General features: G+C 41.4%; 1 protein-coding gene across 5 annotated transcripts in view; it reads left to right on the forward strand.

Annotated features, from left to right (window-relative positions):
- Positions 1-267: 267 nt before the first annotated feature.
- The window catches only part of G2E3 (G2/M-phase specific E3 ubiquitin protein ligase), a 38,169-nt gene continuing 14,407 nt past the window's right edge, over positions 268-24,029 (forward strand). The window contains exons 1-7 of one of the 5 annotated variants that reach the window (XM_061611558.1): positions 268-459; positions 7,434-7,538; positions 10,441-10,496; positions 13,211-13,308; positions 19,927-20,028; positions 21,271-21,395; positions 23,149-23,311. In XM_061611558.1, coding sequence (XP_061467542.1) covers positions 10,460-10,496; positions 13,211-13,308; positions 19,927-20,028; positions 21,271-21,395; positions 23,149-23,311 — 525 coding nt within the window. In that variant the 5' untranslated portion in view covers positions 268-459; positions 7,434-7,538; positions 10,441-10,459. Of the gene's footprint in view, positions 460-513; positions 670-697; positions 793-6,962; positions 6,995-7,024; positions 7,076-7,433; positions 7,539-10,440; positions 10,497-13,210; positions 13,309-19,926; positions 20,029-21,270; positions 21,396-23,148; positions 23,312-24,029 lie in introns of those variants that run through there. The other 4 variants (XM_061611561.1, XM_061611560.1, XM_061611562.1 and 1 more) reach the window with 4 other exon arrangements.

The following is a 24,029-nucleotide window of genomic DNA, read 5'->3' on the forward strand; positions in this document are numbered from 1 at the left end:
TAGCGTGACTGTGCTTTGATAACTGGAGTGAAAATAAACGGTCCTCTCAAGTAAGCAACGCTCGAACTGCAGCCAGCCACGCGCATTCGATTCTTCGTCGGGCAATTTCACGCGACTTAATTCCCTTCACCACGACGCTGCATCGCCCGACGACTGAACACGCGAGCCTCCTTCCCAGCTGAGAGGAGGTGAGAAGCAAGAAGATGACCATCACGGCAGTAGTAGCCACACGTCCAATTTCTCCCCTCCCGATCCGGAATCATAATTAAGACGAGAGCGGCCGATCGGCCGATTAATGGATCGCGAAGGACAGAGGGACGAGGGGGCGGGGCTTCCTTCTCGCGTTCTCTGCTGCTTTTGTGACGCCAGCGGATGTTGGGGTTTGAATGCTCCGGCGGTTATTTTGGAGTGGACGTGCTAGGGGAAGTGCGGGGTTTGGCCGCTCTACGGATCAAATAGGTGAGTGGGACATATAGATACGTAGCAAGAATAGTGACCTGTAGGGTGGGATCAAGAAGGGCAAGCGCAGGAAGACCGTTATTTGCCTTTCGCACGACGATGCTCTCGCTGCTTGCATGGTTCTCCCCCGCCTTGCCTGCATAGTGTCTCCAGTCGGGATGTTATGCGAGGTCTTCAAGCGCCGATCCTTCTCCCTTCCGTTAAACTAAGGTTGGAACCCTAGGCATCCTTATCTGGGACTAAGCACCGTCGAACTCCGTGAGGGTTACTTCCGAGTAAGCAAGTAATGGAGCAGGAACATAGGAAGCTGCTTTATGCTGGTTCGGACAACTGGTCAGTATTATGTACACTGCTCAGTATTGTCGACACTGACTGGCAGCAGCTCTCCAAGGTTTCAGATAAGGTTCGCTCCCTGCCCTACCTGGCGAGGTTGGGGATTGAGCCTGGGACCCTTTGCGTGCAAAGCAGATGCTCTCCCACTGAGCCGTGACCCTTCCCTAACAATCTCATGGACCCTTATGTGGGAGTAAACCGTGAGACTTATTTCTGAGTAAGCAAGCACTGGGATCTGGTGCAAATCACTGAGGTAGAGGAGGGAGACACCGAGGCTGCCAAGTATCCCTGCATTGCGTGCATCTCATCTGTGAGTGATGAAAAGGTCTACGCAGGGCACAGCGCTTATCTGGGCTTTGTTTCCTTTGCTAGGAACTCGCCAGATGCTTATTGATGTTTTGTAATATTGGAATTTATATATAAATATATAGGTTAAGCTTAGCGGGAGGCCTAGGTTAAGCACACCACTATTTGCTCCCGTATCTGAGCTCTAGGGAGAGAAACAGTAACCTAAGAAACTTCCAGAGCCCAAAATTCAGCTCTGTGCACTTAGTCTGCCTCAAAACTGGAGTCTATTCTTCATACAAAGATACCTTATCCCCCCCTCCTTCTGGCTGTAAGAGGGAGAAGAAAGGCATGCGTTCCCCCACCCCCAAATTCTCTTAAGAAAGTTCTCAAAATTATTCTGTATCAATACCTAATTGGCTAACAAGTTGGTTACTATGGCAACATACCCTAGGGCTATTAACAGTGTGTCAAGTCTGAAGAGGCTGGCCTAGAGGTTTAGCTCCAATTGCAGGAGTACAATGGGAAAATCCATAAGATGCTTAAAAGGAGAGACATTCTTGAGGGACAGCCCTGTTAGTCTGTTACAGAAAATACCATAAAGGTTGATAGGTTATGTATGTTTAGTCAGACTTAAGTCTTGCTGGCTTGTGTTCAGTTCTTATTTACCTAGTTGTGCACTCTTACTTGAAAGTAAGCCCCACTGAATTCAGTTGGATGTACTTCTGGGTAAAAACGCATAGGATTGTACAGCAGGTTATCTTAAAGTAAGTCTGTTAGCTTTTAGGTGTGTCAAAGCTCTTGTTTGTTTGCTTTAAAGGGCTGTTTTATGAAGATTCTGTTCTGCACAGGCCATTTTCCTCCATTGATGCCTCCTTTATTACTGTTTGAAATCTCCAGGAAAATGATTTTCCACATGGTTGTTTTTCTGTTGTGACAGGGCTCCTTTTCCTGCTTTTATCAGCAAGCACCTTATGTTTAAAAAAATTCTTAAATTCATTACTTGGCATTAACATTAAAACAAGTAAACATTAGAAATAACCAACAAAAATTATTTATTCAAAGCTCTTAATAATAAAATTGTCCCCTGTCAAAAAGTTAAATTATTTATTTTACTTAATATTTTATATTAAAACAATTTAAAACAGAGAAACCAAATCACAGATAAAAGGGGAGAAGAGTACAGTGCTACTAACCAGGGAAAGCCTGAGCACAGGCTTTTACTAAATGAGAGAAGCATCCAGCATGCATCCTGAATAATGGGAGGGAGGGCATTCTAGTGGACAGGTGCTGCCACAGAACTCTGCTTTTGTACTGCTGCAAGTGACACAATAGGTTGCAGCACTATCAGCAAGGCCTCCTCCAGTCTTTGTGACCTGTTGAGCCTGCGTAGGGAAAGGTAGTCCTTTAGGTAAATTGACCCCAAGTTATTTAGGGCTTTTTATGTTAACAACAAGACCTTGAATATGGCTCAGTAACCAATGGGCAGCCATTACTGTTCTTTTGATCAGGTGTAATATGTGCACAGCCAGAGGCTCCACTCGGTATCCTGGCCATTGAATTCTGCACTAGCTGCAGCTTCCAGACCAATCTCAAAGGTGGCCCCACATAGAGCCCAAGAGTAATCTGTATGGGAGGTTACCATTGTGAATCTGAGCAAGTTATCCCTATCCAGGAAGGACATAGTTGGTGTAGCAACTGTAATTGGTAATAGGCATTCTAATGGCAAGTGAGAATATTCTACAACTGGGACATCACCACTGAAGAAGCCCTAAATCCCAGTTACTCACCTCATCTTTCAAAATGGCACCTGGGAACAGAGCATCTGATGTAGAACAAGCAGGTTCATAGGCTGGAACTGTGTCATGCATGAATTCAGCAGGTGTAAACCATTTCCCTTTATTGTGCCTTTATGTTGGGAAAGCTTTCCCTGCTGAATTTTTGCTTGTCATGCAACTGCTGAAGCTAGAGGAGCCCTGCCAGAAATAAAAAGCAACCCAATGCAGGGAAGCAGTTCTGGAAAGAAAAAAGCGTTGCTTTCCCTTCGTGCCATTCTTTGCTTCAATTGTTTTCTCTTTTGTCTCTACCTTTCCGATCACTGTGGTGATGCTCTAGATCCTTCACTGCCCTAAGCAGATACATTTCTTTTCTGATTCTTCAAATATTCTTTTTTAGGGTGGTGGGAATATTGTGTTCCTCACTGCCAAGCACGTTACCAATCAGTGACTGTAGCAACTGTTGTCTGTTTGCACTTCTGTTATCTAAATTAAAGGACTGAGGTTGTTGACTGGTCCCAGGGTATGGTCTGAAGGCATATAAGGCCAGCTCCCTGCTGAAGCTAAGCAGGGTCAAGTGTAGTCAGTGCCTGGATGGGAGACTGCTTGGGAACCATATGTAACGCCTTGGAAAAAAAGGTGGGGTATAAATGTAATAAATAAACTGAATCCATTATCCAGATATTACATACATGCCTGTGTTTCTACAAACCACCTCAAAATCTTAGGTTGCAATACGTTCCTCTTTCTAGCAAGACTGCTAAAGCTACTGTTTGGGTCCTAGTCTAACTGGGTTTCTATGATGAAACTGAGTTCAAAGTATACTTACTAGGAAATGAGATCTGTTGAATTCAGTGGATATCATTTTGAGTAAACATGTTTAGGACTGGGCTAAAAGATGCTTCCTAAGTTCAGGAATTTTACATCTTTTCATACTTGAAGGGTAATACATTCAGGCTGATTATTAATGCTGGGAGCTGTCCTTCAAATTGGAGAACATTTCCTCTAAAAACTGAATATGATTTGCCAAACAAATAGCCCAGTGGTTTCCCTTCAAGTGGTAGCATTAGGCTGTCACAAACCACAGTGTGAACCTAAGACCCTTTCATATTCAAATTCAGAGCACATACAGTGAACTGAAATGGCATCTGTGAAAGCCCCTGAAGTGCAAGGCTGTCTTTGTTGCCTATTAACAGAAGGGGAAACAGGCATTTGAAATTCTGCCTCCTTTCCTTGTTTTGTGTGTTTAGAACGTTTTATTTAAATCTGACTGACTATGGCAGTGCAGACTTGACTTTGAAATCTGGCTTTGTTCCAACATAAGTTTTGCTTTTTATTCCCCCCTTTTTTGCTTTTCCATGAACATTTAATATGTACATCTTTCTTTTAATGGTTTTCAAAATCTACTGTGAACTTTAGACATTGCTTTATTTCAGCGGTGGGGAACCTTGAGCCCTCAGACCTAATTAGGCCTGGCAGGGATCTTAATTTGATCCACATGTACTATATGACATAAGGTATGGGGCAGGTAAAGACATGGCTGCAAAAGAACAATTGGGAGCCACAAAATGCATTCCTGATTGTTCCTTGGCAAGCAGGGCTTGCTTTTGGTGTCTCTTACATTTGGCCAAATGCAAGACCTACTAGGATTAGAGAAGTAAAATTGCCAGAATTTTTGAAAAAATGGAAATGGACTGCCTTCAAGTCAATCCCGACTTATGGCGACCCTATGAATAGGGATTTCATGGTAAGCGATATTCAGAGGGGGTTTACTATTGCCTCCCTCTAAGGCTAGTCCTCCCCAGCTGGCTAGGGCCTGCTGAGCTTGCCCACAGCTGCACATGCCAGCCACTTCCTTGTCTGCAACTGTCAGCTGGGGGGCAACTGGGCTCCTTAAGCCATCAGAAAAAAACATTTGGGGGGGAATACAATACTTTTTTTAGTGGCATTTACAGATTGAAAGTCACTCTATAACTTTAGGAACATAAAATATATTATGTATAACTTGGGTTGCCATTAAATTATTGTGTTTGGAATATTAAAAGTACAGTTTATTCAGACAATACAAATGGAATCTACTTTTTAACTTGTTTTGTTACAAATGAAACTACAAGCTGCTGAACTGTAAGGAACCTAGCATCTTTCATTTTGCCAGTGTATGAGGAACAGTCGAAATACAATAAAAACAGAAGAAACCATCAACTTTATAGTAAAACAAAGAAAATTATCATGTGTTCTGAAAATTATCATGTCTCTTCCAGTCTCCACAGTGTCAAGTAGACATAATGCATTCATTTACATAGAAAGACCTGAGAGACCCAAGCCTCAGTACATACTAAATGAAATGTAATCAGTCTCATTTTCTAAGCTATCAAGATTAGTTTTTTCTTCTTCGTATTTGTCACATTTATCATGGACTTTCAAAAACTGAAGATTTGTCATGTTTGAAACAAGCCCCTTTACATGTCATAGCCCTTCTCTCCCCCCCCCATGTTTTCAATCTTTTGGGGGGGACACTTAAATGGCTTTAAAAATTGGGGGTGGGGGTTTCTGGGCTTTCACATCTTGAGTTAGGATAGGTTTTACTTGGAACTTCCCAGTCAGAGCTTCTGGGTGGAGTGGACCACTGAGAAAAGCGAGATTTGAAGTCAGTGCTAATCACCTGATCAACAGCTGGAGTTTCCCATTGGGAACTCCAGAATGCAGGGCTTGAAAACAGCACCAATCCACAGTGACTTAAACCCTACTTGGACTGGCTGGGATCTTCCTTTGCTACACAACTTCAACTCGAGCCCTGCTACAAAAAGGGAAGATGGGTCATATGACATCACCACCTGCCAAAGTGGCCAGATAAGAGGTGGGGAAGCTCAGGATTTCCTTATCCTTGTTGCATCTGAAGTCATACTATCTCACTCAAAAGCTTATAATACAGATATCTTTTATTCATGTTTGTATGCATGCTAAAACCTGTCTTGCTATTTTTATTAAAAATGAATAAATGTATCAGACTTGACTTATGAAATGTATCGTAACCATTAAATTGTTGCTTTTCTTGTGGTACCTGTTTGAAACTAGAAAAATTAAAAAAAATTAAAAGAAAATGGTGTTTTGCTTACTTACCATGATCAGGATGATCATGTTCCACCCTCCCCCCCCCCTTGAAAAAAATAATCTGCAGAACAATGAAACTTGGCTAAAATAAGTATGCACAGGCATACTTTTGTATATACAGTTGCTCCAGTTAGGAACCTTCACCTGCAATCCTTGGAGTAATGTACTTTTTTCTGGGTATAGAGTGATTAGGTTAAGAAAATCTTCTACATTTTTTTCTGCAAGAGAAATTATTGATGAGGCAGTAAATCTTTCCTACCTACTTCTATCTATGTACCTGTAGATGCTGTTCCCAGATGCAATAAAATGTTATAATCCTTGGTTATTTGTGCAGGAGATCCTACCTGTACAGATGATATCACTGTTGGAGTACTTAGAACTTGTGGATCTTGAATGCTGTTGGACATTGTTGGGGAAAGAATATCTTGTCAGAAAAGGCAAAAAAGGGTTAATCTGAAAACAGTTAGCAACAACAACAACAACAAAGGAATTGTGTTTAGATTATTTTGTATTGTCAGCTAAAACTGTTGCCCATAGAATGCCTTTCCTCCCTATTTTTAACTGAGTCACTCTTGGAGGCCCTCCTCTGAATAAAGAGGGTCGGTAGGAGTTGTCCCTGTGTTGGAGCCCTGTTTGTAGAATATTCTTCTGGCAAGGTTTGCCTAGATTCACACTGTCTTCTGAGTAGCATGCAAAGACCTTATTTTCCCATGCCTGTATTGCTTTGTTGTAACTTGTAAACCTCTCTGCAAATAATGAAAGGTGGCTTATGAATCCTTTAAAAAAAACAATTGTATGCTGTTTTCTTTTCCTGAATAGTGTTGCCGCTAAGCATGTGTCAGTGGGGAAGTCCCTAGTTCAAATTTTGCCTTGGACAGGGTTTTCTGTTGTGTGAGCTCTGCAGCATAGTAGCTCGTGAATTGAAGAATAGGAAGGTACCCCCTAAAGTTATGCGTTCAATTTCCTGTCAACCCAGAAAAGAGGAACACAGCTCCACAGTTACAAGCAGTTCAAGGCTTGAGATAGTTAAAGTAAGCAGATATAAGCAAGCTACTAAGGGGAGTTAGTCCACAGATGAATCATGGTGATCTTTGGATAGTGATAGACTCCAGGTGATGGGATATCAGCTCAATGTTGTTTAATTACTGCATTTTAAAAATAGCCTTTATTAAACCTCCCCTGGTAATAGAAAGATTAGAAATATATTAATTTCATGTTTCCTTATTTGAATTTTAACTTGTGAGTATTTTCTCAAGCAAGAAATGAAAGAAAGTGGTTTTTCTTTTTTTAAGTGCCCCAATTAATCAATAACTTTAAAACACATAGAATCAATTTTGTACTGAGCACCATTTGTGGGCTGCCAAAAAATCTAGAATTTAACTTAGTAATACTAGAATTGCTTACAAAACAAGGTGGATTTTGCTTTCCAGATTTAGCAAGTTACCAATTATGCTTTTCTGATCTCCCAAGTACCTAGATGGAGAGCCGCTGACAGGCAATCTCAAAGAAGGTGGGGAACACTGGAGCTCTCTTATTGCGACTCACTCACTTACCTACGAGACAGCTTCAAGTTTTGTGAGTATTCTTCAAAGCCTTCTTTTGACTACTGTTGCTGCAAGAGGTAATTGGAGGTCAATGATTGATGTCCTATCCTTACACCATTTACCTCCAATCTGTTAAATAGGTCATCTTTAATTGACAATTGTATTTTCATATTTGCATATAGTTACTAGACTCCCAAGGTTTGTTGTTATCTTTTAAGGATTTATAAACTAAATAAAATTGCCTAATAACCATTTATACTTAGTTTGCATAGCATGGTGGTGCTGTAACCAGCATAATATCTTAACTCATTTGTTTGGGCCTGAGGCTTATACCATCTAACAAATGGCAAAACTGGTTAATTTCTTGATCCAGAGTTTTAGTGACCAGAAATCTGCTCACTCCCACTCCTCCAGTGGATTTTCACCAAATCCTTCTGCAGCCCCCTCTACCCCTGAAAAGCTGCTCTAGAGAGTTGGGAGAATGGTCCTGAGCAGTATGGAAGACTGCAGGGAGAATGTACATAAGAACACCTCCTTCCACTAGGAACCTCAACAGTTTGCAGTCCTTTCATTAATGGAAGGGATACCCTGGATCCCAGCTCATTGTCTCCAAAATGGACAATCCTACATGGGGCTCACAACCAGGATTCTATATAGCTATTATGGAAAGATTGTCTTATCCAGTCGATCACTGCGCTCTGCAGGTGAGGGCCTCCTGCAGATCCCATCTTATCAGGAGGTCCGTTCCACACAACATAGGAAGGGGACCTTCAGTGTTGTGGCACCTTCCCTTTGGAATTCCCTCCCCTTAAATATTACAGGCACCATCTGTGTTGTCTTTTCGGTGCGTGCCTAAGATCTTCCCCTTTCAACAGGTACCCCAGTCTGCGTCTGTGTTGGAATTGCTTTTAAAGATTTTTTCAAGATGTTTTGTTTTAATATGTTTGAGTGCTTTTAGTGTTGTTGTTTGCCACCCTGGGCACCTTCTGGGAGTAAGGGGGGGATATAAATTTAATAAATAAATTAATAAACTTGGAATATATTATGCACCTTCTTAGACCAATGGAAATGTGATTTTAATTTTATACTTTACTCTCCGTCAGAATAATGCAGCAAAAGGAATTAGTGTGAATTCATTGGTTGCCGTCCTAGTTGGTCAAGCTAAACTGTTGATATCTCTGCTTGTTGGCAAAGGGTTAACTTGGAGTCCACTCTAATCTAACATGTATTGGAGCTGTTACACAACGTATTTGCTTTTTGGGGGGGGGAGAGGGGGAGGAAGATACTAAGCAAAGTCTTGGCTTGGCACTAGGCATGGAAAATACATGCAGCTTGGGTTTGATGTGCAGCCTTGAAAAATGGAAATGGACTGCCTTCAAGTCAATCCCAACTTATGGCTACCCCATGAATAGGGTTTTCATGGTAAGCGGTATTCAGTGGAGGTTTACCATTGCCTCCCTCTGAGGCTAGTCCTCCCCAGCTGGCTAGGGCCTGCTCTGCTTGCCACAGCTGCACAAGCCAGCCCCTTCCCTGTCTGCAACTGCCAGCTAGAGGGCAATTGGGCTCCTTGGGACTATGCAGCTTGCCCACGGCTGCACAGATGGCAGGGCACGTAACCCCTGAGCCACTCACTGTGGGGGTGATCTTTAGCTGGCCCTTAACACCCAGGAGACACGAACTGGCATTTGAACTCACAGACTCTGGACTCCCAGCCAGGCTGTCCTCCCCACTGTGCTATACTAGCTGTTAAATATCTGATTTTACCGGCTTAGAAATCCCAACATCCCACCTGAAATTAATTTTTGGGTAGTGATCTTCTGGAATTGGCATACCAGGGGAGCAAGCAAAACTTACATCAAAGAAATATATTTTATATAAGCTTACTAGCATATGAGATAGTGCTTGGATAACAACTATATTGCCCCAGGGCAACAGTCTTTATGACTTAATTGACCCAACATAATAGCCTCTATGACCTATTTATCTCATCTGACTGCTTACCTCTTCAGTTGACACAAAACTCAACTCCCCTCTCATCCCCTCCCCTCCCCCTCCTTTCCTTTCTTTTTTTTCTTCTCATTTATCTGGATGAAGACTGAAGGCAGGACTCTCAGCTAATTTGCAGAGACAAAATAGATTAACAACAAGGACTCTAGGAGCGTATTTTCTTCTGAATAATTTTGTGCCACCAAAGAGATAATGTATTTACTTTTCTGAATTTCAAATTTGTTCTAAAAATATTTGGTTTGTAGTTGATGTTAAAAAAATGACGTTTCAATAAACTACTGATTAAAACAAAACAAAATCTGAGGCCAGATTTGACATGGCAGCAGAAAGTGTATTGTAAATAGTAAATACAGCAAGGGTGCAGTCCAATTCGTATTTACACCTGGCAGAAGTGAGTTAGATATGGTGGACCTCCAGCTGGGTCCTGGGTCAGCCAGGCTATGCCGGCATAAGTCTCTCATCGAACTGTGACCCAGGTGGCTCAACTGGATAATGGAAGCCAGCAGAAGAAGGTCTGCAAAAGGGGCTTTCCGTGGGTGTGTTGAGGAGAGGCTGGGGGGACTTGCACGATATCCAGGTCCCTGTCGGCTTCCTCCCATGGCTCTCTGTTGCAGGAGCCGGTATGCCGGAAAAAGGGGTAGCAGAAGGAAACATGTATTTTGTTTCCTTCTGCTGCATCCTGCCAGCGCAGCCAGAGTTGTCCCCTCCAGTGTGCTTCCAAGCGGCAGCTGGATGTGATGGCCTCTTCCACCAGCTCTGTCTCTGCCACGTTCACTGCCACTGGCTTCTGGCAAGTTGGATTGCTCTGTAATTCTGTTTTCTGTGCTTTGTTTTTAATCTGAAACAGAGAGGATTAAGTACAATACCAGACTAAAAAGACAAATACAGATATGCTGCAATTGATTTTTTTTTTCTGTATTTAACAGTTGGAAGGAGAACGCTAGGATGAGTGATAACGTTATTGGCTGCCTTCAGAACCTGCGTAAGTAGTTTGGTGTAAGTTTGCTTCAGTTCAAAATGCAACAATTAAGCTAAATGCCAATCATGGATCTGCACAAAGAACTCCCTTTTTTTTAAAAAATGTTTCAGCAGTGTGCCACTTCAAATTCATGTTACAGTAGCTTCAGAGAATAGATCATTAACTATCCTCTAGTCTCATCATTTTGGCCAAAACTTAATAACCCTGGTTGTACCAAGAAGTTCAAGGTGGCAGACATCACTATTCATTCTCCTCACCATTTTATCCTCACAAAAGTCCTTTGTCGTAGATTAGGCTGAGAAATGATGACTGGCCTGAGGTCAGTCAGTGAGCTTCCTGGCTGAGTGGAGATTTGAACCCTAGTCTTCCAGGCTCTGGTCTAACCACTATACCATACTGACTGTCTACAAGCAAGCACTGCAGTAGATATTATTGCAGTCAGAATTGGTTTCAGTTAAACTAACTTCCTGGTTTTTTTTCATGTGGATACAAGGTAGATGTACAAAGAAAAATAAATTTAACTGCTCATGAATGTTGAGTGCTATCATAGGTGAATAAAAACAGTTTTCTATTGGTGCTGAGGAAATTTATTTATTTATTTATTATTTGAGTTATATCCCACCCTTCCTCCCAGCAGGAACCCAGGGCGGCACTGAAGGGCTAAAACTGAATTTTTTTTAATGTGTCACTCATCATGCTAAAGTAGTTTAAAAAATTCCTTATTAGTAGCTTCTGAATATTTTGTTGAACTGAACCCTATTAAAATAAATGGGATTGAAGCATGTTGTTACATTTTTAAATTGTTTTATATTGTTTTAAATTTTTAAATTGTGTTTTAAATTGTTTTTAAAATATGTGTTTTAAATTGTATATTTGTTTTAATGTTTTTGGTTGCTGTAAACCGCCCAGAGAGCTTCGGCTATGGGGCGGTATACAAGTGCAATAAATAAATAAATAAATAAAATTTTAAGATCTAATCAGATTTTGTGGCAGTGGTTGTAAAATGTGATATTTCAAGTAGGGAATGCTTGATCCTCTGTGTCAGTTCTTTGGCATCTTCCATTAAGTACTGTGTCAGTTCTTCGTTACATCTTCCATTAAGTACAGTTTGCTTTGTTATGAGTGCTGGAACAATAACTGAAATCACCATGTTGGATGTGCTTCCACATTTTAGTAATATTTTTGTTTTAGTTTAGATTCTTCTGATTGAATTCATTCACTGGATGCAGTGCTTAATCATGTTAAATTCCCGTACTGGTGCATCCAAATTATGTTTATGTGCTGCAAAGGGAAGCCGTGTCTTGTCATATTGTTTAACAAAAGATTTTAATAACAGCCAAGTGTACACAGGTGTGTTCTCTGAGCAAATAGTCACATATTGTTCTCAAGCAAAGATGTGTCGATGGCCATATAGAGAAATGGGCTGTGTATAGATACAGCCTAGCAACAATTCTGAGATTGCAGCTGGCAGGTACTGCTCCTATGATGATGGAAATAGCTATAGTTTTATTATCTAAGTAGTTAACCTTATGTTTAGAGTGGCCTGGGCAGTATCCAACTAAATAATGCTGTGAGCACAAGGATTTCTGCTTGCACAACAGGACTTTCCCCTCCCTCCTTTCTTGTACGCCCTGCATTGTCCCCAGATCTGCTCCATAGGGTTGGGGGAAAACCTAGAGCAGATGTGGGGGACACACGGGGTTGAGGAAAGGGGGAGAATGTTCCATTGTATAAGGAGAAATCCTTGCACTGACAGAATGGTCGCCATAGCGCTTTGTTGAATACAACCCCTGGTTTGTACATCATATTAAACTAGTGGTTGCCAGTGTGCTGCCTGTGGGTTCACATGTGCCAACCAGAGCCTTCCCTGACACCCGCAGCAGTGACTCCTCCCCTCCATTGTAATTAGGCTTGCAGGACAGGTGGCATTGGTAAGAGGATTGCATCTGGGGAGGGAAGGGTTAACTCCCTTTCACAATTGTGACACCCCACTTCTGGGGGAAAAACACCACACTTAGGCTTGGACAAGCCTTCTTTTAGCTACATTTCCCTTCACCTGCTGCAATTTGGTTTGGGAATTAGCTCCAAAAGAATGCTTTGTTTCAAGCCTTAATTGTTGCTTGGGGTGGGGTGAGGGATGATTTTCATAGAGACTGAAGGTGGGCAGAACAGATCAACTCTGCTCTCCCCAGGTAAATCACGCACACACAGAGGCTTGAAAAAGCTAAAACTTTTTTTCAAGTCTAATTGCTGGCAGGGTGGAATGGGAGAGTGCATATGTCTTTCGTTGTGAGGTGCCACTGCCCTCAGAAGGTTGATGACCTCTGTGCCAAAACATAGTTTAGCACAATGAGCAAGAATATGCCACAAGGAGCTATAGGGTCACGCTCTCCCATCAAGCCATGGTTCCAAACTCCTCCTCCCGGCTGTGTGAGGGGAGGGGCATTCAGTGCAGTTAGTTACTGCTCGTGCATTTTATGCTGAACAGTTCCTCCCTGCTTTCCTCCAGCAAGAGCATCTGCTAGGTCTTGATCCCCTCCATGAACAGAAGGAGCTCTTCTGTTTACAGATGGGATACTGAATCCAACCCAGTGTGTCCAGATATTGTTGCCTGGTATCAGAGGATATATTTTACAACTTGCAAGCTGCTAAACATCTTTAAAAAGCTGTATTTATTGTGCTAATACATCGTCTAAAGTTGTTGCTTAATATTTCAGCCTGTGAATTCTGTCAACGGGCTGATGACTGTCCTGAAAAATATGGGGAAAGGAGGACTTACGAGAACTACAATCTCACTGTTCATTATTACTGTGTAGTAAGTACTTACTTTCAAAACTGCAAAATTTTAGATGCCTTTCAGAAACTTAATTATACAAAACTTGGAAATAGTTCCCATTATATTCTTGTAGAATAGTATATGTACCTTTTCTACACCTACAAATACTTTAATAAAAAACAGAGTTTTGTAAAAAAGCAGAAACAAGCTTCTGGCCTGTAAGTTGCAAGGAGATTGGAAGCATCTACTTCCTTTATGATGCTAATCGTTTATTATTATGTCTGGGGGGAAATGTGGTAACCTATGGTTCGTTGAAATGAGTCAGGATGAAACTGATCTATGCTCATGACTTATTAATGAACTCTGGGTTGTAATCAAAGATCCCATAAGTCACAGTCCCATCACCGCAAGGATTTCCATTTGTGTAATGGGACTCCTCCCCCTTGCACACCCACTAAATCTGTTCTAGGGGTTACCCCAGAGCAAATTTTTGGAGGATGCAGGTGGTAAGTCCCATTGCACAAATGGAAATCCTTGAGCTCATGGGGCACATTAGTTGAATACCACCCCATACTCGCTTATGCTCATTCTCTCTTGGTGCCCATGAATTTCACAACTTGAGGCATCGGTTAGCATAGTTTCTTTTCCATGTCAGTGAGAGTGGCAACTGCTCCTGCAAGCACCCACAGTTGATAGCTAGCTCTTGCTAGACAAGATGAAGACTGAGAAACAAAATGGGAGTGTAGGAACAAAATGGAGATGAACATATGCTTTCAATCCACTAATAATAATAATATTTATTATATATATATTAGTCACATTCTTCAAATTGAAAACTCAAAAGCAACTTACAACATTAAATACAGATATAAAAACAAGAATAAAACATCCTACAATAATTAAACTACATAAAAACAAAATCCAACTTCTCCCCACCTGACTGAAAACAAACAGAAAATTTAACTCCCAAGGTCTGAGTGAATAAAAATGTTTCTAACTGGCATCTAAAGACAGACAGTGATGGTACCAGGTGTACACCCCTGGGTGGAGCATTCCACAAATGGGGAGCCACTGCTGGGAAGGCCCGTTCTCAAGTTGCCACCCTCCACACCTCCCTCGGAGGCGGCACACAGAAAAATGCCTCAGATGACAAACACGGTATGGGTTGATTCATGTGGGATGAGGCAGCCCTTGAGGTATTGAGGTCCTGAGCTGCATATGGCCTTATAGGTCAAAACCAGCACTTTGAATTTGACCCGGAAACAGTGCAGCCATGCCAGAATTAATGCTATGTGTTCTAACTGTCTTGCCCCAGCCAGCAGTCTAGCCGCAGTATTCTGCACCAGCTGCAGTTCCTGGACTATCTTCAAAGGCAGCCCCACATATAACACAGTTTAGTAATCTAACCTAAAGGTTACCAGAGCATAGACAACAGAAGTTCATCTAACAGCGACATATTTGGGACACTAGCTGAAGCTGATGGAAAGTACTTTACACCACCAAAGCCGCCTGGGCCTCAGGTGATAGTACTGGATCCAGAAGTACCCCCAAGGTACATACCCATTCCTTCAGAGGGAGTGTAACGTCATCCAGAGCAAGCCATGCCCCACCTATGTGGTCTATGGAATCATCCACTAACAGTGTCTCAGTCTTATCTGGGTTAAATTTCAGTTTGTTAAGTCTCAGCCGGTCCATTACCAACGCAAGACACTGATATAACATATCCGCTGCCACACCTGCAGATGTAAAGGAGAAACATCTGTGTATCAGCATATTGCTGGCAACGCACTCCAAAACTCTGGATGACTCCACTCAGTGGTTTCATGTAAAGGTTAAATAGCATAGGGGATAGAACTGAACCATGTGGGACCCCACACTGAAGGCTCCACAGGCCCAGGTAAAAATTCCCAAGCTCCACCCTCTGAAAAAGACCATACAAGTAGGACTGAAACTACAGCAAAGCAGTGCCACACATCCCAGACTTGGACAGTCGTTCCAGAAGAATACCATGGTTGATTGTATCCAAAGCTGCTGAGAGGTCAAGGATGATTAACAAGGACATATTCCCCATATCTCTCTCCTGACAGAAGTCATCATACAGGGTGATCAAGGCAGTTTCTGAGGCAAAACCAAGCCTAAACACCAATTGAAATGGATCACATTTGTATGAAATTCACTAATAGGCAAAAAACCTTGCCATTTAAGAATGTACCTATAGCCTACAGATATTTCTATCAAACTTTAAAAAGCTGGGAAATTGGACAGCTATACTGAATGCACCAGGGGAGCAGGAGACCTGACCTCCTCTCTGAGATAATGGAGTGCCCTACAAATTTGTCAAAATGCAAACACAATTTGGGTTGGTCTTTCACAGTCCAATCCACTTGCTGTGTAGCTTGGAAGAATTTGGTAACGTGCCTTTAAGCATATGGTGAGTGGTGGCAATACCTGCCATCTGCAAAAATGGAGAATCACATTTTTTTATGTTTGTTGGTGTTCTTACTTTGCTTCATTCCTGTGTTACTATTCTTTCTACAGAGAATCTAATGTAGAAAAATTTATTTCTCTCATTATTCATCCAAGAAACCTGTTTCAAATTTATTTTTTATTAATTTCAAAGCCTTAATTTCAAATGTCATATGATGGTGAAGACAGCCTTTTGTGTTTCAAATTGGAGGTTATGTTCTATTTCTATTTTGGATGCCCTAACGGTTGAATCTGAAACTGCAGTTTGATGTAAAATCAGACTGATTACAATATGTTGCTACTTCAGGAATGACTCTAGCTGCTGGAAAACACAAACATAGTCTGCCCAAGATGCATGTTTTCAGCCTGCTATGTTTAAACCACTTCATTTAACGCAAGGTGGGCACGGTCAGTTAAAAACATAGAGCACACCTAGAATTTTGCTAGAATATATTTCCCATCCCACTGTTTTATCTTGTGCATACTGAGATACTCCTCATGTCCACTGGAGACTATTCTGTAGAATAGTCAGTGCCATTATTCCACAATTATTTTTTTAGTATAAATTTTGCAAAGTGTTGCTGTACTTCACATATTCACGGAAATAGAAGCAAAAGAAAATGATTTCCTATAGAAAACTTCACTAAAATTGCAAAGTAAATCAGACATATTTAAAGAGACTATCTGAACTATGTCAACTGTCTTAATCATGTTGCTTCTTCCCTGCTAAACAAGATCAGCACAGTACATGTCTTGTTTCTATTATTTGGGCAGGTTTTGCCACCACTCACCATATGCTCAGAGGCACAAGTTACCAAATTCTTCCAAGCTACACAGGAAGCGGATGGGAGTGTGAAAGACCAACCCAAATTGTTTGCATTTTGACAAATTTGTAGGGCAGTACATTATCTCAGAGAGGAGGTCAGGTCTCCTGCTCCCCTGGTGCATTCACTATAAAAGTAAAGGTGTCCCTGCACTTGTAGTGTGAGTCGTTTCCGACTCTTAAGGTGACGTCTTGCGACGTTTACTAGGCAGACCGTATATATTGGTTGGGATTGCCAGTTCCTTCCCCGGCCTTTCTTTACCCCCCAGCATATGCTGGGTACTCATTTTACCGACCACGGATGGATGGAAGGCTGAGTGGACCTCGACCCCTTTTACCGGAGATTCGACTTCCTCCTTCTGTTGGAATCGAACTCCGGCCATGAGCAGAGCTTTGGCTGTGTTACCGCCGCTTACCACTCTGCGCCATTCACTATAGCTGTCCAATTTCCCTGCTTTTTAAAGTTTGATAGAAATATCTGTGGGCTATAGGTACATTGTTAAACCACAAGGTTTTTTGGCCTATTAGTGAATTTCTCTGCTTTTTAATCCAGGAGATAAGAAATGGGATCCTGTGCAAGTTTGCTGAGAATGGATTGATCATTTGCATGCTTATTGAGTTCAGTGGGATTTACTCCCCTGCAATCATGCTTAGGATGGGTGAAACTGACCACAGGGGATGGGGAGGGGAGGAAGGGGGGAGGGGAGGAGGGGGAGGGGAGCAGGAAGGAGGGGAGGAGAAGGACAGGTTTGATCATTTGCGTGTTTGAGTTCAGTGGGATTTACTCCCGTACAATCATGCTTAGGATAGGTAAAACTGACCACGGGGGGGGGGAGGGATGGCTGGAGGGATGGACAGGGAAGAAGGGAGAGGAAAGGGGAAAGAGAGGAAAGCCAGGTCTGATCATTTGCATGCTTATTGAGTTCAATGAGATTTACTCCTATATAATCATGGTTAGGATAGGTAAAACTGACAATGGGGGAGGGGAGAGGAGAGGGAAGGAGAAAGGGAGGGGAGAGGGAAGGGGAAGGAGGGGATTGGATGACAGGCAAAGGACAGGGGAGGGCAGGTTTGATCATTTGCGTGCTTATTGAGTTCAAACGTATTTACTCCTGTGCAATCATGCTTAAGATAGGTAAAACTGACCATGGGGAGGAGGAGGAAGGAGGGGATTGGAGGGGAGGGAAGGGGTAAGAGGGAGGGGATAGGAAGGAGGGGATTGGAGGGTAGGTTTTATCAATTGCATACTATTTGAGTTCAGTGGGATTTATTTCTGTGCAGTCATGTTTGAAAATGGAAATGGACTGCCTTCACGTCAATCCTGACTTATGGTGACCCTATAAATGGTAACAGCATTCAAAGGTGGTTTTACCATTGCATTCCTCTGAGGCGGAGAGGCAGTGACTGGCCCAAGGTCACCCAGTGAGCTTCATGGCTATGTGGAGATTCGAACCCTGGTCTCCCAGGTCATAGTCCAACATTGACCTGGGGGAGGGGAGGGGAGGAGGAGGGGGAGGGGAGGGGATTGGGTGGGTGGGCACTGGGCAGAGGGAAAGCCCCTTTCCAATAGGAAAACATTGTGAACAGTATCATTGCTTTTCAGGGTTTCCCCCACCTTTTTTTTCTACAGCAAGCACATATATCCTCCCACTCAAATTTAAACCAAAGCTGTCACTGGCCACTTCCACACCAGACCTTTATTTCACTTTGGACAGTCATAGCTTCTCTCCAAGAATCCTGGGAAATGTAGTTAGTGAAGGGTGCTGAGAGTTGCTAGGAGACACCGTTTCCCTCACAGAGCTTCAATCAGAACAGCTGTTAAACCACTCTGGCCACTGGAGCTCTCTCAGGGGAATAGGAGTCTTCTCTCAGAACCCTTCACAAACTACACTTCCCAGGATTCTCTGAGGGAAGCCATGACTGTCTCGTGTGAAATCAAAGCCTGGTATGGGTGTGGCCCCCTGATTAAGCAAGCCCAGCAGCTGTGAGTCTGGCTTTTAGAACACTGACAGTTGGTTCTTACTGAGCATGCCTGACATCATTCAGTTCAATGCAAAATTTATTAAATTAATTAAGAATCAGCCAGGAACTTTTTTGAACTTTTAAACTGCATAAGATGAAGGGCAGAGGCAAGGTCAGTAACAGGATTACAGGTGCTCTGTGAACATGGCTGATTTTTAATGAATTCCCACAGATTATGAGAAGTCTGAGAAAAAAGTCCAAAAGGGGTCTGGGATTTTTTCCTCCCTTTAGACATTTTTAACTTTCAATTCTTTCTGACTGTTTTGTTTATTGCCATGAAAATTGAGAGGGTTGTTTAGCAAGCATTTCTGAGTTCAGGACTATAAGTTTTGTAAGGTTTGAAATAAGTTTATGGGAAGCATCAGAATGGCATGTGGGGAATTTTCAATTTAACATTGCGGAATGTGAAAAATCCATGCTGGCTATAGTATACAGCCACTCTTGTGGCTGTATAATACGATACAAATGTTGAAGAAACTCTTAGGTTTTAGGCGAGAAAACTAAAAGAAATTGATGTTGTTATGTTGTCATTGTATATAATAAGGCTGTAGTCCTATGCTCGCTTAAGTGGGAGCGAGTCCCATTGAACATAGTGGAACTTGCTTCTTCTGAGGATATATGCAGAGGAACAGGCTGCAAGTGTTGCTGTAACTGTAGAGAGTACTAATAACCTGAACTATTTGCTTATATTCCATTCCATCCCCAGTAACTATTAACTACTAATATATCCTTGAAAATACTAGCATAAGTCAAGTGTATTATTTATTGAGGAGGAGGAAAGCCATTCCTTTGTTTTTGTTTGTGGGTCCTCACATTTCTAGGTGGGCACAGGATGTGGTTCCAATGCAAAAGTTCAACAGAACAGATACAAGAACATTGTATGTGAACAAATAGTTCACTAAAAATGTGATAGATTACAGTGCACACAGGCCTTTGCAATAATTGAGTACAGTAGGGCCCCACTCATAAGGCAGGTTAGGTTCCAGACCCCCGCCGGAAAGCGGATCAGCTGTAGCATGGGGAACTGGAACCTAACCCGCTGATCGCACCAGAGGAGGAGAAGATCAGATCTTCCTCTCCTCAGGCTTGATCAGTTCAAGCGGGAGTCTGATCGCGCTAGAAGAGGAGAAGATTGGCTGTAGCATGCTACAGCTGATCTTCCCCTCCTCCGGCGCGATCAGCTGGAGTGCGGGGAGCTCCAGCCCTCCTCCAGCTGATCGCCCCACTTGCACCGTATTAATAGAACGCTGAAAAGCGGGGTCCTACTGTAATCTCTTTTTCTCAAATGAAAAATGATGCAAATGTATGTCTGTGTTGCTTGTCAGTAAGCCATTCATTCATTGCAGTTAATGTCAAGTGGGATATGGCAGAGAGGTGAAGATGAAGAAGGCTTTTATGGGTTTTTACCTGAGGATATCCAAAAAGAAATTAATAGAGCTGCAAGACTGGTAAGGATATATCTTGAATCTTGAACCTGTTTCAAAGGGCTTGTCTGGTAAGAAGGATATAGCACCACGTATGCCATTACAATATGTTAAAATACGTTATAGCTGAGATTCAGGAAGGCTACATTCTTGCTCTGGCATAATAGGCAGGTATTGATGGAATTGTTGGATTAAGAAATCCATATATCATTTAGCAGTCCTTTCTATTTAACCCTTTGGGTAGTAGCGAACTCCAGAGGATTAAATATAATAGTTGTACTAAATCATGGGGGGTTTTTGCTTGAAGAAGGGAAAGCAAAATCACTTCTTAGTTGTGTATTGAATTAACTGTAAAAAAAGATAAATTAATCAAAGCTGTAAACTAAAAATGCTTGAAATGTCCAAAGCATGTTGGAAACCTCCAAGCAAGTGGAAACTGCAACCACAGATGATAGAAGTACTGAAGATGTAGAGTAGGAATCATGAATAAGATACCTGGGTACCTTTTTAAGACTGAATCTTTAATATTGCTATGTTGTTACACAAAATGATTTGTACATTTTAAAGATTGATAACAAATATTTTATTTGATCACAGTACATTTGTATACAGTACAAAATATTGGAGACAACAGACAATTCTGAATTAATGGTTATGCAAACTATGGGATTATTGTTTGATTTTGCAATTAACCAAGTAAGAAAAAAAAAGCTAATTACATTTTCGTTTACAATTTGGACAAAACGAGCTACAGTAAGGCTGCAATCCAATACATATCTAGTCAGAAGTAAGATCCACTGGATTTAATGGGACTTACTCCCACATAAGAGTATATTGGATTGCAGCCTAAATCATGGATATTTGAGAAAAGGCCCAGTTGTGTCTTGACTGGTGGTAAATTATTAGTACAAATTTGTATTAATACAAATAATACTTAATACAAATTTTAATGTAAAATAACGGATTGCATCTTATCTTGTTTCTCAATCTTAAGAGTGCCGAGCTTAAAGTAAAAGACTATTAGAACTTTGGGCCACAGATGTTGCTGGACTACAGTTCCATAATTCCTGACCATTGGCCATGCTGGATGGGGCTGATGGGAGTTGTAGTCCAGCAACATCTGTGGCTCAAAGGTTGGGAAACCCTGTATTAGAATGTTGGAATAGACTATTAAAACAAAAAAAATAGATCAAATGATGGTATTAGTTTTTGAAGTCTCTTGAATTAAGTTGGGTTGTTTTAGTGTATTTCATTGCTTCTTTTTAGAAATGTACTGTCTGTAAGAAAAAAGGTGCTTCAATTGGTTGTGTGGCTTCCAGATGCAAACGAAGCTACCACTTTCCTTGTGGGGTAGAGAGAGAATGCATTTTCCAATTCAGGGGAAATTTTCCGTAAGTAGTTATCATTAACTCTTTCAATAAAATTAAGTGGAGCTCTTTAATTCAAAAAATTAAAAGTCCCAACGTTCCTTTTAATGTGGAGTCATTTAATTACAATACTTAGAATGATATCTAGTTGTGGCTTCCCTCTTGCTCAGTGGACTTCTACACATACAAATGGGAATTGTACTTCCTCTCCCCTTCCCTGCAACCCCCTCAGCATTCCCCCCCCCCATCCAGAGGGACCCTCTGAAGCAGATTGGAAGGTGGAGCTGCAGAAGGGGAAGCCATGTTGTGTCTGCCTGCGCAATGTTGTATTTCGCCCATTAACTTTGGTCAACATGAAGATGAATTCGTTTTTCCTTTATTTGCTGAGATATATGCTTGTTCTCTTGCTGAATAAGCACATAAACATTTTAGTTCTACCTTACCTTGGACAGGTAGATGTTCTATGGAGTGAATTCAATCTCACCCAGTCTATTACCTGTAGTCTTGACCCCTTGCCCAACTATTTCTTATTGTTCTCAGAGACAGGTTAGGTCATGCAGGTTCTAGACTGCTGACTGGCCTCTGTAATGGACTGTCTGAAGACCAAAAACTTGAAGTTTAATAATAAGACAGAGATGCTATGGCTTGGTGGCTCCTAGAAATTAGGAGACCAGCCTGTTCTTGTGGGGATTATATTTCCCTTGAAAGAGCAGGTATATAAATCTTGGGGTATTCCTGGGTATGAATCTTTCACTGAAGACACAGATATAACCAATAGCGCAGAGTGCTTTTGCTCAGCTCCAACTGGTGCATCAGCTCCCACCTGTGGGCAATAATACCTCTGATGTTTATATTGTACTGTTGTGTTGTTTTATTTTAAGATTTTAGTTTTATGAAAATTTGTTACTTGCCCTGAGATTTGTGAATGAGTGGCAGGATACAAATTGACTGAATAAATAAAAATAAAATATTTGTGTTTTCTCATGCTTTATCTACTAAAGCTTTGGAAGCTATACATTATAGAGCAGCCTTTCCCAACCAGTGTGCCTCGAGATGTTGTTGGACCACAACTCCCATCAGCCTCAGCCAGCATTGCCAATGACTGAGGCTGATGGGAGTTATGGTCCAACAACATCTGGAGGTACACTGGTTGGGAAAGGTAGAGGATAGTTCTCATCATACAGAAATACTTGGTTTGATCATTTGTGTTTTGCGTATTAATGCAACCCATCTTCTGCTATCTCATTCATTGCTTGCTCTTCTGGCTTGTTTGTTTTTAAACCACAACACCCTTCTTTTCACTAGGAGGGAGACTGACCAAGTGTACACTTGTCATCCAATAAAGGCCTACCTTTTTGCTCCAAGCCTGTGTCTTCAAAATATCCAAGGTCCTCCAGCAAAAGAACCTACAGGAGAAATACAAAATTCTCCAACACACGGTTTATAATGTATATACCTACCCACTTAGGTGACCACTTCATACATCTGATGAAGTGGATTCTGGCCAACTAAAGCTTATGCCAATAGAAATTTGTTAAGCTTAAGATGTTCTAAGTTTCTTTGGTACTTTGAAAGTCTATAAGCTTCTGAAGCTGATAAATAACCTTACAGTGTTGTTATCAGTAGATTTTGAAATTGTCCTAAATGATTCTGTTCTAAACCAAATATTAATCTAATAATTGGAAGTGCTGCTTTTTTATTAAAGTATTAGCTTTTATCTGAGTAGTGTGATTTTAAAGAGATGTGATTGTATAGATTTTGATTCTATATTTTTCAGGTCATACTGTTGGGAACACCGACCTACGCAAAAACGTTCCTCTAACTCTAAAGGATCGTCACAGTGTACCATATGTTTCGAGTTGGTTAAACATGCACCATCATACAACATTTTGGCAAGTCCATGCTGTAAAAATGCTTGGTTTCATAGAGACTGTTTGCAGGTATGTCTGGAATGCCAAAAGATTAGTACTTCCTAATAGTAAAAACAAACATCCTGTAAAATGATGAAATGGACTAGTGTAGCTGAATACACTACAAGAAAATGTTACTGAATTTAATGTTCAAGGAGCCAGCCAGCCTGCCTTTCCTTCTTGCAGGATACTTCATTACATTCTCTCCCCATCCCTCTTCAAACAGTGAGATAATGAGAATGCTCAGTTAATGCTGGGCTATTCTTGGCATTCCCCCTGTCCCCCTGGTTTTTCCAACTTTTTTTTTTACTTCTGCAAACCTTGGGGTTCCTGAACCTGTTGATACCTCTCTTTTGTACTGGTGGTGCCCTTTTGGTTATGTAAGAATCCACATTCAGATAATTTATTCACTATTAGTACAGAGATTTGTACCCTACTTTTCTGTTAAGGTAATTTGAAGCAGCTTACAATACAATGAGAAAAGAGACCTGAATAAAAGGATTAAAAGCAACAAATCAATTTATAGACAGCTGTATAAAACTAAAAACTACCAAATAACATACAACATTTAAAAACAGCAGATCATACATTAAAAGCTTATTAGAATATTAACTTGGCACACAGTCTACAATAATTGGCAAAGGAGCACACTTTTATACTGTATCAGTGGTATCTCTACAGTGCCATAACCACACATGCACAAACATATTCCCAGATCCACCTTCCAAAATGTTTACAATCTAAATTT

The sequence above is a fragment of the Rhineura floridana genome, chromosome 2, assembly GCF_030035675.1.
Source record: "Rhineura floridana isolate rRhiFlo1 chromosome 2, rRhiFlo1.hap2, whole genome shotgun sequence".
NCBI classification, from domain to species: domain Eukaryota; kingdom Metazoa; phylum Chordata; class Lepidosauria; order Squamata; family Rhineuridae; genus Rhineura; species Rhineura floridana.